The sequence below is a fragment of the Mauremys mutica genome, chromosome 11, assembly GCF_020497125.1.
Source record: "Mauremys mutica isolate MM-2020 ecotype Southern chromosome 11, ASM2049712v1, whole genome shotgun sequence".
Lineage (NCBI taxonomy): Eukaryota > Metazoa > Chordata > Testudines > Geoemydidae > Mauremys > Mauremys mutica.
In genome coordinates, this window is record NC_059082.1 from 55,507,114 (window position 1) to 55,519,665 (window position 12,552).

The following is a 12,552-nucleotide window of genomic DNA, read 5'->3' on the forward strand; positions in this document are numbered from 1 at the left end:
TGAATGTTTGTTGTGTGCATTTCACGCTTTTTGGAGGTTTCAGTGTTCAGCTACCAAATTCTACATTCTGGAAGTGTACAAAGCACTGCTCAGCAACCTTTTACCCTCATATTAATTATATGTTTGGGTAGTGAATTCTCCTTTGGCTGAATGTGCCGGTAAAGCAAATGTCAGCAAAGCACATGTACTGAAGGGAACTATAACTCAGACAGCATTTCACGATGGAGACAAATTTTCCATCCACTGAACTTCAAAATTCACCATGGTAATTATTCATTTGCCATCTGTTACCTTTCATGTTTTTATTAAGATGTCTTGATAAGGAAAAACCTTACAAGGATATGTCGCAAACTAGAGTAGCAAACGTTTCTATTAATATTTCAACAACTTTTAAAAGTTTAAATAAAGTCAAGCCATTGCTATATAATAAATCCACTTAAAAACCCCTTACCTTCCTAGTTTTATTAATGATATAGCTTGTCCAGATCCAATTGCGTTTTAAATGTCCATAAAAGCTGGAATCCAGACCCCCAGCTCCCATCCCATCCCCAGGAATACATCCATCATCCACCACCTCTCGACTTCCTCTAAGGAAAAGAAACAAAATACATAGTAACAGACTTGTAAGACTAGCTGACAAGACACTTGCTAGACAACTTTGTGTACATCACAAAAGTAAAATAACCAACAGCTAATGAGTTGGTGCAAAACTGCAGGAAAAGGCGCACTCTCTATCGCTCACACAAAAAAGTTGGCAACAATGTCAGTTTTTCTACTCAGCTTAGGTACTCAGGATCCAGTGAACTGACTTTTCAATTTTAGAGAAAAGAACTGAATATTAGAAATTGCAACCAAAGAGACTGCAGAACTGTTAACGTGAAGAGTCCATTATCAAATATTTGTTCCCTATGTAGGTACTTAACTGTAATCAAGTCAACCCTTAACCTTCTCTTTCTTAAGCGAAATAAATTGAGTTCCATGACTCTATTATTATAAGATATGATTTCTCATCCTTTAATTATTCTCATGTCTCTTCTCTGAACTGTCTCCAATTTATCAACATCCTTCCTGAATTGTGGACTCCAGAACAGGACACAGTATTCCAACTGACGACGCCCCAGTGCCAAATACAGAGATAAAATAATCTCTCTGGTCCTACTCAAGATCCAAATTTATGCAGCCAAGGATTGCATTAGCCCTTTTGTCCACAGTGTCATACTGGGAGCTCATATTTTGCTGATTATCCACCACGATAGCCATATCTTTTCAGAGTCACTACATCCCAAGATAGTGTCCCTCATCCTGTAAGTATGGCCTGCATTCTCGTCTGAGATGTATACTTTTCCATTTAACCATATCAAAATGCATATTGTTTTCTTGTGCACAGATTACCAAGTGATCCAAATTGCTCTGTATCAGTTTTACCACCTTCATCATTTACCGTCCCCCTTCCCCTCCCACACATTTTGTGTGTCAGCTGCAAACTTTATCAGTGATTAGTGTGCATTTTCTTTCAGGTCATTGATAAAAATGGTAAACCGCATAGGGCCAAGAGCCAATCCCTGTGGGATCCCACTAGAAACATACCATCACGATGATCTTCCCTTTACAATTACATTCTGAGACCTATCAGTTAGCCAGCTTTTAATCCATTTAATGTGCGTCATGTTCATTTTATATCTTTCTTGTTTTTTAATCAAAATGTAATGTGGTGCAGAGTCAAATGCCTTGCAGAAGTCTAAGGGAGAGGATGAGTGAAAGGGAGAGAGAGAAAGAAAGAAACAGGACAGATGTTTGTCACACTGCTTATTACACTATGGGGAGGCTCTCAGATATGATGTTGAGGAAGGCAGTATGTGACAGTACAGCATAGCAATATTGTCACTCCTAAATACACAGTATTTATCTTGGAAAGTTTTTCATTTATGAAGAAAAAGTTACAAATCATGAGATAAAAACTACTTTTCACACAGCTGATACTTATTAATGAGCTCTTGTGAAGCTATACATGGAGCAAGGCACAGAGCTCAGAAAGTTTCATATTAATTGCAAGAAGGTCTTAAAACAAAATATAAGAGAATCTAGTTCAAATGTCGAAAAGTGGTCATTTTAGAACTCATCATTCTCTTTATATCACTCCATTTTTCATCTACCCACTATGAAAAATTCAAATATTAGACAAGATCATTTGTTGAAAGTTTAAAATTCCTGTTAAGCTTCAGCCTTAACTATGCTGTCACAACCGGCTCCAGCATAATTACAAGTCATAACTAGGCAGAGATAATTTTTTAATAGGCTATCAGACAGTATTGTGATGGGGACCACTTAAGGAGCTAGATAGACAGATCAAATGAAAAATTCAGCCTGGCAACATGGTTCACTGGAATCAGGTTCCTCAAATGCAGTACAAAAGTACTGTTACTAACTTAAAAAGCATAGGGTGGGATTTACAAAAACACCTGAAAAGCACAAATTCCATTGACCTTCATGTCACTTAGGTGCTTTTGTAAAACCCAACCATAGTATTAAACTTTTTGGAAACACTGACTGATCAATAACAGACTCTGGGGTTACTTTATTACAGCAGAATAGAAAATTAACCCTTCACCTGTATTATTATTATTTTTTTTTAAAAGAGCATATTGCATGATGTGTGACTTCCATTAGTGCTGATGGATATTCTATGTATATATCACAATGCAGCATGTGTGCAGTTACTGACATTACTGGATACTAACAATGGGCTCATAATAATCAAATGACAGAATTAGGAAAATGTCTCCATGCAGTTTTTGAAAGTCTAGTCATGGTGAAGCAAAGCATTACACAGGATTATATAGAGGGTGGACACAGAGAATCTTCAAACATTAGTACTGCCAGAGTGGTGCTTCTTAATCATCACCCAAAAGTCTTCAACAACACCCCTTGCTGTTGGATACAGGAGGAAAACTGAGCCCAGTTTTCTCACCTAGTAACGCATAGCGCTGTTCACTTCACCACCACCCTGGTCTTTAAACTAGTCTATTAACTGAAAACACAGAACTGATCAACTATCTGGCCTATTAGTTAGATGGACTCCAAAATGGAAAGACATACCAGAGTAAGTATTATGATGCTAACTCAAACACTATCAGTTTAATACTCTTAAAATGAACTGTTCTGTTCTTAATAACCCATCTACTCAGTGACACAGAAAGCTGGAAAGAGACATACGAGGTGTATTTCTCCATTGCACACTTTCGTTCAAGATTGTGTTTATCCACTGCTGACTCCTGTTCCATCTGCACATCCAATGTGTTGCTGGTCTCCTCACCCTGAAGATTACTTCTTTTTGCGCGAGGATGGCGGACGACTCCTAAATACACAAATGTACTTTGGTTACTATCAGTATGAAGAGTTATGTTCCAATCTCTCCCCCAGCCTGCTTCTGGCTGCTTGCTGCCACCCTGGCAAATAGTTGGGCAAATGAGTGGGGCAGATGTTTCACTGAAATAGAAATGCTAAGAGAGTCAGGAACACCCGGGACCACTTTCCTTAGGTATCAAACATGCTGCTTTCATAACAGTCACGTGGGAGGCTCATGGCCTGGACCTTAAATTCCAACACAAAATTCTACTTAGCACAGGAGAGTGGTGGTGGTACCCACCAGGGAGTAGGCTGCACACTGATGCTCTGAGCACAGACCCCAGAGGTTAGAGTAGCTCCTTGGAAAATAGACTGGTAATAGTCCTCAAGAGACAGCCAGTTTAGGATTGCTTGAACTCAATGTGAAGCAGCCATGCTATGTCCCTTTCCAATATGCCCCCTACACTGGGGTGGGGTTGGAGGAATAGTGCAGGATGGACCTGTACCAGTTGAGAGCTCCCTCACATTGTGGGAAATTCTGAGCTGGCCAGATCCATTTGGGTTTTGGCCCTTTGTGCTGACAGAACAGCAGGATGGGCCTTGAATGCAGGAGAGCACCTGGCCCATAGGCTCAGTACAAGATGAAGCCTAACACATAGTTTTGCTGTCTTCCCTCAAGGCTCAAAGCAGACAATTTGTTAAAAACCCTAAAACTTTCCAAAGCATTATGTTGGTGGCACAGTACACAAATCCCCATATTACAGGGAGCCAGATGTAGATTATATCTATGACAGCCTGGTAAACAAATACTACTGCACACTGCCTGAGAACAGCAGCACAATTATAGCACTGCCACAATGGACATTGGCTCAATTAAACAAAGTTGTCTAATGCCTTCTGAAAAAAACTGCTTCAGTATAAAAAAGAGGATTAAACTGCAAATGGATCATTCTGCTTGGCTGCTTTCAAGTTTCAGAAACAAAAAAAAAGTTGCTTTTGGTTTTAGAAGCTTTTGCTCTTTAACCAATTATTGCTATTGCACTACTCTACCTTTATTTAAAAAAAACAAAAAACAAAAAGACACTCCCCCATTGCGAAAATACCCCTCTACCCTGATATAACGTGACCTGATATAACACGAATTCGGATATAACGCGGTAAAGCAGTGCTCGCGGGGGGGGGGGGGGATGGAGGGGGCTGCGCACTCCGGCAGATCAAAGCAAGTTCGATATAACGCAGTTTCACCTATAACGCGGTAAGATTTTTTGGCTTCCGAGGACAGCATTATATCGGGGTAGAGGTGTACTGTAACCACGTACAACTGTAATACTTGTTACTTCGATGAAACTGTGCTTATGGGCTATGTTAGAGTATCTAACGGAAGGTTTAGCAACATGGTTCTCAGAAAAAAGATCTCTGCCTATGCTGGTCGAGGAAATCCTGATAATCATGTTGACAACAAGTATTTTTTTAGCGTGCTTGGCAAGGACTGTTATGAAAGCAGCATGTTTGATACCTAAGGAAAGTGGTCCCGGGTGTTCCTGACTCTCTTAGCATTTCTATTTCAGTGAAACATCTGCCCCACTCATTTGCCCAACTATTTGCCATGGTGGCAGCTAAGATGAAGGTGGAAATGACAGAGAATGCTGGATCATACCATACCTAATGGAGTATTAAGGCAGACACACTGCAAATCAAACCAAAAGTTTTCTACGTCCTGCATAGTGTTCAAAACATACAAACGTCTCTCAAATGGGCGACTGCTTTGAGCCAGGTTATAGTGAGGGTCACAGATAGTAGTATCAACAATCACTGCATTTCTCTTCATATAGACGAATACCTGTGAAACACACAAGGTTTCAAACTGGTAAGTAAAATTGCTGAAATGGCTATTTTAGCAGGACATACAATTCCATCTATTCCAAGTGGCCCATACTGGCAACAACCACTTTGCACATTGCTGTCATCTTGCACAATGATGGCACTTTCTGTGATTAGGGAACCTATTCTGGGTTCTACAGAGACAATCTATCATCACCCAATGGCTAGGATCAGGAATACAATTCCAGAGATTATCAACTGTGTTGTGGTAGAATATATCACCTGGTCAAATCAGAATTTTACTGAAGTAAACTATTTATGCCTGGAATTCCCCTGTTCCTTATTGGTTGGTTCTACCCTGATTATGTAGCCCACTGTGTATGCAAGAACTATTGTCTTTAATTCAGTAATGAATGATTGTGTAAGTGTGTTTAATCCCAAAGGGACACGTTTCACAGTTATGTTTTCAAAAAGCCACATCTCCCAACGCAGGATTTACATGGCACCCCAGTTCCCAGTAATGGAGGCAAACACAGTAAGCCTGGTAAGTCCCAGACAGGGTGCTGGCATTCTGGAGACTTTCAGATCATCACTGCACAAAGTTTGTAAGAATTTGGCTCAACGTCTGTGGAGTCTCATTCCAGAATGGTCAGAAATTATCCATGCAACTTCCAATATTTCACTAAAAATTGCACGGTTGCATCTTAGCCCAGAGCCAAATATTTAAGCTCATAGCAAATTTAAAATCTCTTATTTTATCATCATCATCATCGGAACAAAGAGTAGAGTAATATTCAAGTTTTAAATAAATTACCTGATCTTTATCTTGGAATTTCTCAGTTGGGCCAAACTGTAGTAGCCCCATGCAACATAACCTCTGCAGGTTTTCCACCACTGAAAAGATGTATCTCCTGCAACATAGTTGGACATGTCACATTTTGTATTCATGATAAATTAAACAAATGTGATACATGTCAGTAATTTACACTAAACTGCAAAAACCGGCACAAGCAATAACATCTTTAAACAGACATATTAAGTAGTCATATAACAACTCAAAGGATTTTGGTGTTCCTTAGTGTAGGAAGCAAAATGGTTTCACCAAATCTAAAAAAGGTTACTTAATGCATCAATGAAAACCAAGCTTGTATTTTTAAGAAGTAAAATCTGCCAAATGTTTGAGTTTAACTGATTAGTAAATAGGGGCGAGGGCTCCTGTTGGACAGCAGATAATTTCATTATAGTTTGAAAGAGAAGATACCTGGCTGTTGTATCTGGACTGATAGAATTGCATGTACACTGTATTATAGGAGGACTTGGCAATGATCCCCAAGTTAAGATTGCCTAACACTATTAGACCCTGTTTTCAGTTCCTTATAACTTTGGCAAACTAATCATTCAGTCTGAAATATTTCATGCCAGATGTCGCCTTGAGGCTTAATTTTTTGGGAAGTTTCAACAAAAACTGGCTCTTTCCAAGAACAAGGTTAGGGTAAAATACACTGTTTAGACCATGTTTAAAAAAAATAATCTTACAACTGTTTCACTGATAGACTCTAGTGTCTCCAAATGCTGAAGCATGAACTTGAAATTTGCCAGAAGAGGCTGCTGGGATCAGAAAGGTGCTTTCTGGTGTTTCCATGAAGACCCACCCACATTTGGCAAGTTATAAGGCTCTGAAAAAAATCACTTTGCATATGCATGGTAGAGATTTGTTTGAGGCTGGCAGTTAAAAATCTCTGAAGATTTCATCTGCTCTGAGCATGCTCTTACTCAGGGCTGCAGGAGCCAAGAAATACATTCCCTGAAATTGCTCCTCCAAGCTCATGGGGACTGCTATGGTGCCAAGCAGCAGAATAGAGAGCAGGAAGAGGGTCTGTGCTGTTCTCTCAATACTTCCCATGCTGGTGCCCAGGAAGCATGGAGGAGAAAGAGGAAGCTGCCTCCTGGAATGTAGAGGGTGACAAACAGAGAGACAGGCTGTGTGTGATACGAGCAGATAGGCTGGTTTGGAGCAGAGATGGGGAAAAGAGTAGTAACCATTAGCGGTTAATCTCAAGAATTTAAAACAGAACCCAAATTCCCACATCTCGGCATTCCTTTGCTGAATAGCAAACTGCTATGACACCCACTGGCGAAGTCTATCTCATCCTCCTCTGCTGGCTGGTTCACAGAGGATAACAGCCTCCCAGTGCTACCACCAACACACTAGTTCAAATGGAAGTCTGTGCTGTTTAGCTAAAGGTTCCAGTCCTGCTGACTCATGTGGTGGGTTGATACAGTCCCACATGATGAAATTTCTGTTCTCTCATATTGCTTTTTATTAAAATTTAGGAACGTACACTAAAAACATTACAGTTGTAAAATCAAGAACCCAAAATTTAGGAAATTCCAGATTTAAAGTTGCCTGTGCCACTCTGTTTGCTGACACAGCATGGTGGATGAGTTAAGTGCCAAATCAGGATGTTCTCCTTTGGGAAGCGAGAAGACAGTGCCATAAGGTGAACTATCCAGGCCAGAGTGCTAGCCAGTTGGCACTGCTCTTTCACTGACCACATGCCCTGAACCATCTGATATTCTGAATAAGAACATAAGAAAGGCCGTACCGGGTCAGACCAAAGGTCCATCTAGCCCAGTATCTGTCTACCGACAGTGGCCAATGCCAGGTGCTCCTGAGGGAGTGAACCTAACAGGCAATGATCAAGTGATCTCTCTCCTGCCATCCATCTCCATCCTCTGATGAACAGAGGCTAGGGACACCATTCTTACCCATCCTGGCTAATAGCCATTTATGGACTTAGCCACCATGAATTTATCCAGTCCCCTTTTAAACATTGTTATAGTCCTAGCCTTCACAACCTCCTCAGGTAAGGAGTTCCACAAGTTGACTGTGCGCTGCGTGAAGAAGAACTTCCTTTTATTTGTTTTAAACCTGCTGCCTATTAATTTCATTTGGTGACCCCTAGTTCTTGTATTATGGGAATAAGTAAATAACTTTTCCTTATCCACTTTCTCAACATCACTCATGATTTTATATACCTCTATCATGTCCCCCCTTAGTCTTCTCTTTTCCAAACTGAAGAGTCATAGCCTCTTTAATCTTTCCTCATATGGGACCCTCTCTAAACCCCTAATCATTTTAGTTGCTCTTTTCTGAACCTTTTCTAGTGCCAGTATATCTTTTTTGAGGTGAGGAGACCACATCTGTACACAGTATTCGAGATGTGGGCGTACCATGGATTTATATAAGGGCAATAATATATTCTCAGTCTTATTCTCTATCCCCTTTTTAATGATTCCTAACATCCTGTTTGCTTTTTTGACCGCCTCTGCACACTGCGTGGACATCTTCAGAGAACTATCCACGATAACTCCAAGATCTTTTTCCTGACTCGTTGTAGCTAAATTAGCCCCCATCATGTTGTATGTATAGTTGGGGTTATTTTTTCCAATGTGCATTACTTTACATTTATCCACATTAAATTTCATTTGCCATTTTGTTGCCCAATCACTTAGTTTTGTGAGATCTTTTTGAAGTTCTTCACAATCTGCTTTGGTCTTAACTATCTTGAGTAGTTTAGTATAATCTGCAAACTTTGCCACCTCACTGTTTACCCCTTTCTCCAGATCATTTATGAATAAATTGAATAGGATTGGTCCTAGGACTGACCCTTGGGGAACACCACTAGTTACCCCTCTCCATTCTGAGAATTTACCATTAATTCCTACCCTCTGTTCCCTGTCCTTTAACCAGTTCTCAATCCATGAAAGGACCTTCCCTTTTATCCCATAACAGCTTAATTTACGTAAGAGCCTTTGGTGAGGGACCTTGTCAAAGGCTTTCTGGAAATCTAAGTACACTATGTCCACCGGATCCCCCTTGTCCACATGTTTGTTGACCCCTTCAGAGAACTCTAATAGATTAGTAAGACACGATTTCCCTTTACAGAAACCATGTTGACTATTGCTCAAGAGTTTATGTTTTTCTATGTGTCTGACAATTTTATTCTTTACTATTGTTTCAACTAATTTGCCCGGTACCGACGTTAGACTTACCGGTCTGTATTTGCCGGGATCACCCCTAGAGTCCTTTTTAAATATTGGCGTTACATTAGCTAACTTCCAGTCATTGGGTACCGAAGCCGATTTAAAGGACAGGTTACAAACCTTAGTTAATAGTTCCGCAACTTCACATTTGAGTTCTTTCAGAACTCTTGGGTGAATGCCATCTGGTCCCGGTGACTTGTTAATGTTGAGTTTATCAATTAATTCCAAAACCTCCTCTAGTGATACTTCAATCTGTGACAGTTCCTCAGATTTGTCACCTACAAAAGCCAGCTCAGGTTTGGGAATCTCCCTAACATCCTCAGCCGTGAAGACTGAAGCAAAGAATCCATTTAGTTTCTCCACAATGACTTTATCATCTTTAAGCGCTCCTTTTACCTGTCGCAATGCTCCCCGTATCCCTGGAGACCTGATTGATGTGAAAAATTTGTTCGTTCTCTGATGACATGGACAACCTTCCTAGATCCCAGTCACTTTACCCATCTGTTTTTCATCTTTTAGAGCATAAAGTTCTTCTGGACAAAGAGTTTGCCCAGTGTAGTCTTTGGGAGAACAATCAACAGCCCCAATTCCTCCCCACAGCCACTTAGTTTGATACATCCCACCAACACAGGTACTTGCCTCTTATAAAGAAGCTGCTGTCGGACTGACCTCGGAAGACATCTGATCAGTGTGTGTTTTTTTAGAGGATTGTTTAAAAAATCCTCAAGCCCATCCACCTAAAAAAAAATTATTTTATGATAAGATTATCAAAATGTGAAAACTGACTGAAATTTTATCAGAACACTTACTTGAAATTAACTAGTCTTCAAAGTATCACACTCAGTGACAACTGCCTTCAGAATTTGTTTTCTTAACAACAAATGTCAGCACCAAGAAGGATGTTCAGAGAAGAACCATGAGAATGATTAAAGGATTAGAAACCATACCATATAGTGATAGATTCAAGGAGCTGAATCTATTTAATTTGAGAAAGAGAAGGCTAAGTGGTGACTTGCTTACAGTCTATAAGTACCTACATGGGGAAAAAATATCTATAGAGGGCTCTTCAATCTAGCCAGAAAAGGTACAACAAGATCCAATAGCTGGTTGGAAGTTGAAACTAGATAAATTCAGACTCAAAATTAGGCGTACATTTTTAACAGTGAGAGCAATTAGCCATGGAACAATTTACCCATGGTGGAGGTAGCTTCTTCATCACTGACAATTTTTAAATAGAGATTGGATGTTTTTGTAAAAGATCTGCTCTAGGAATTAGTCTGGGGAAGCTCTCTGGAATGTGTTATACAGGAGGTCAGGCTAGATCAGGGGTCGGCAACCTTCAGCACGCGGCCCATAAGGGTAATCCGCTGGTGGGCCGCGAGACATTTTGTTTACGTTGACCATCCGCAGGCACGGCCCCCCGCAGCTCCCAGTGGCCACAGTTCACTGTTCATTACTCATGTTAATTCATTTTACCAGGCAAAAGCTGTGTTCTGTGAAGTCTTCAACAAGTCACATGCAAATTATTGTCCTATGAATCAATAGCACTAGAGTGCTGCTCATCTTGGATTATTTTCTTCCGGAATCAAACTGGCAAAAACTGAAGTTAAATTTCTATGTATTACCAGCTGAAACTGATTACATAGTCTTAAGAGCAGATAATACAGACTAAGCATGTCTGCTGCTTTGTAAAGTACTGTTAATAACACTGGACATTACACCATACAGAATATAAATTGCAAAACGAAAGCACAGTACCTTGTAGCTGACTTGCACTATCTGGATAAAGATGGAGAGAGGTAGGCAAAGAAGAACGTCACTAACAAGAGCCCAGCCATACCCAAATTCCCTGTGTACTGGGAGAGGAGGGATGTAGCGCATCCACGAAATATCATCCACATACACTAGAGAAAGGATGCTGGTTTAGAGTCACAGATGGAACAAAATTATTAGTCCTATCTGGGGACCAGTTAAGTATTGGAAATCTGAAACCAGGTCTACATTTGTAAACAAACGTAGGAATTGCAATACAGATTCAAAGCAGCAGTCCACCTAGACTAGTATCCTGTTTCTGCCAGTGTCCAGTACCAGAAGTTTCAGAGGGAGGTGCACTAATCCCTGCCATGGGCAATTATGGAATAACCTGCGCTTAGAAGAATCTTCTTCCTATACTCAGGCAGTGAGTTGTTGTCTTATACCCACCATTTAATAACGGGTCAGTCAAAAGCCTTAGATCCAAACCACCTCCTTTTTGGAGTTTGCAAAAGTACATGTTCTCCATTTCCAATATGTGCCCCACATTGTAATCATGGCTACAGCATCCACAGCTGAAGTCTGAAATTCTAAAATATGGCAGTACCAATCCTTTAATGAGGGCCAGTGCCTTAAGTAAGCTTTGAGGAGGTGGTGTTACAAGCAATTGTAACAACATTTCAGCATATGCTCAGTGAGTAACTAGCATTAAAAGTGGTGAGGATTCCCCCACCCCAAGAATTCCCCCATGTAGACACAGTCCTGGTCTGATGAGGAGCCAGTTCTTACCTGTCTCATTACACAGATCCACCTCAGACTCCCGTGCAGGGACTTCATGATTCCCCATGCACGTAGTCTCTGGTGAAACCTCATCATCATCATCTCCTGATGCACTTGGATGGGTTTCAGGTACAAAAGTGTTTGTGTCTAGTACCTGCGGGCTGCCTCTTTTCTCACCATCATAGCATGCTTTCTGTTGCTGCCCATTTAAAGGATGCCCGTAAATTAGGTACCAGAGGAAAATGTGGACCATTCTTAAACGAGGCATTTTGGGAAGAAAGCCAAGGGAACGCCCAAGTCCTGGAACTGCGAAGAAAAGAAGATGAACCACTGAATGCAAAGACAGAATAGATTAAAAAGATAAAATGGCTAATTCCCTAAAACTGAGGGAAATTACAAGCTAAATTGATTGGGAGGAAAAATGTAGACACACAAACTTGCATGAAAGTTGGAAGCTGTTTAAGAGGAGTTTATCAGATGGCCAAAAAGCCACAATCACAAATAAGAACTTTGTGTAAAAGACCATTCCGGTTAAGAGGGGAATAGAAGGACACAATTAGAAATAAAAATGCAATATATAACAAACACAAGAAAGGAGAAGATGACAGCAATCAATATACATCAGAAGTTATGAAGTGTGGAAAATTGATAAGGGAAACTAAAAGACATCAGGGAAAAATTCATGGTTTGCAGAGCCCAGGACAACAAGGAGGAATTTTTAAGTAGATCAGGCACAAAACAAAGGTATTGGCCTACTATTAGATGGGGATGGTAAAATTGTTGTTGATGCAGAAAAGTTCAATAAAT

The 12,552-nt window shown here is 40.4% G+C and overlaps 1 protein-coding gene across 1 annotated transcript in view; it reads right to left on the bottom strand.

Moving 5' to 3' along the window:
• The window catches only part of LOC123344073 (general transcription factor 3C polypeptide 1-like), an 86,297-nt gene that overhangs the window by 32,832 nt on the left and 40,913 nt on the right, over positions 1 to 12,552 (bottom strand). Inside the window, 7 exon segments of the mRNA XM_044979815.1 lie at positions 452 to 587; positions 3,214 to 3,355; positions 5,008 to 5,185; positions 5,981 to 6,077; positions 9,853 to 9,950; positions 10,972 to 11,117; positions 11,755 to 12,051. Coding sequence (XP_044835750.1) covers positions 452 to 587; positions 3,214 to 3,355; positions 5,008 to 5,185; positions 5,981 to 6,077; positions 9,853 to 9,950; positions 10,972 to 11,117; positions 11,755 to 12,051 — 1,094 coding nt within the window.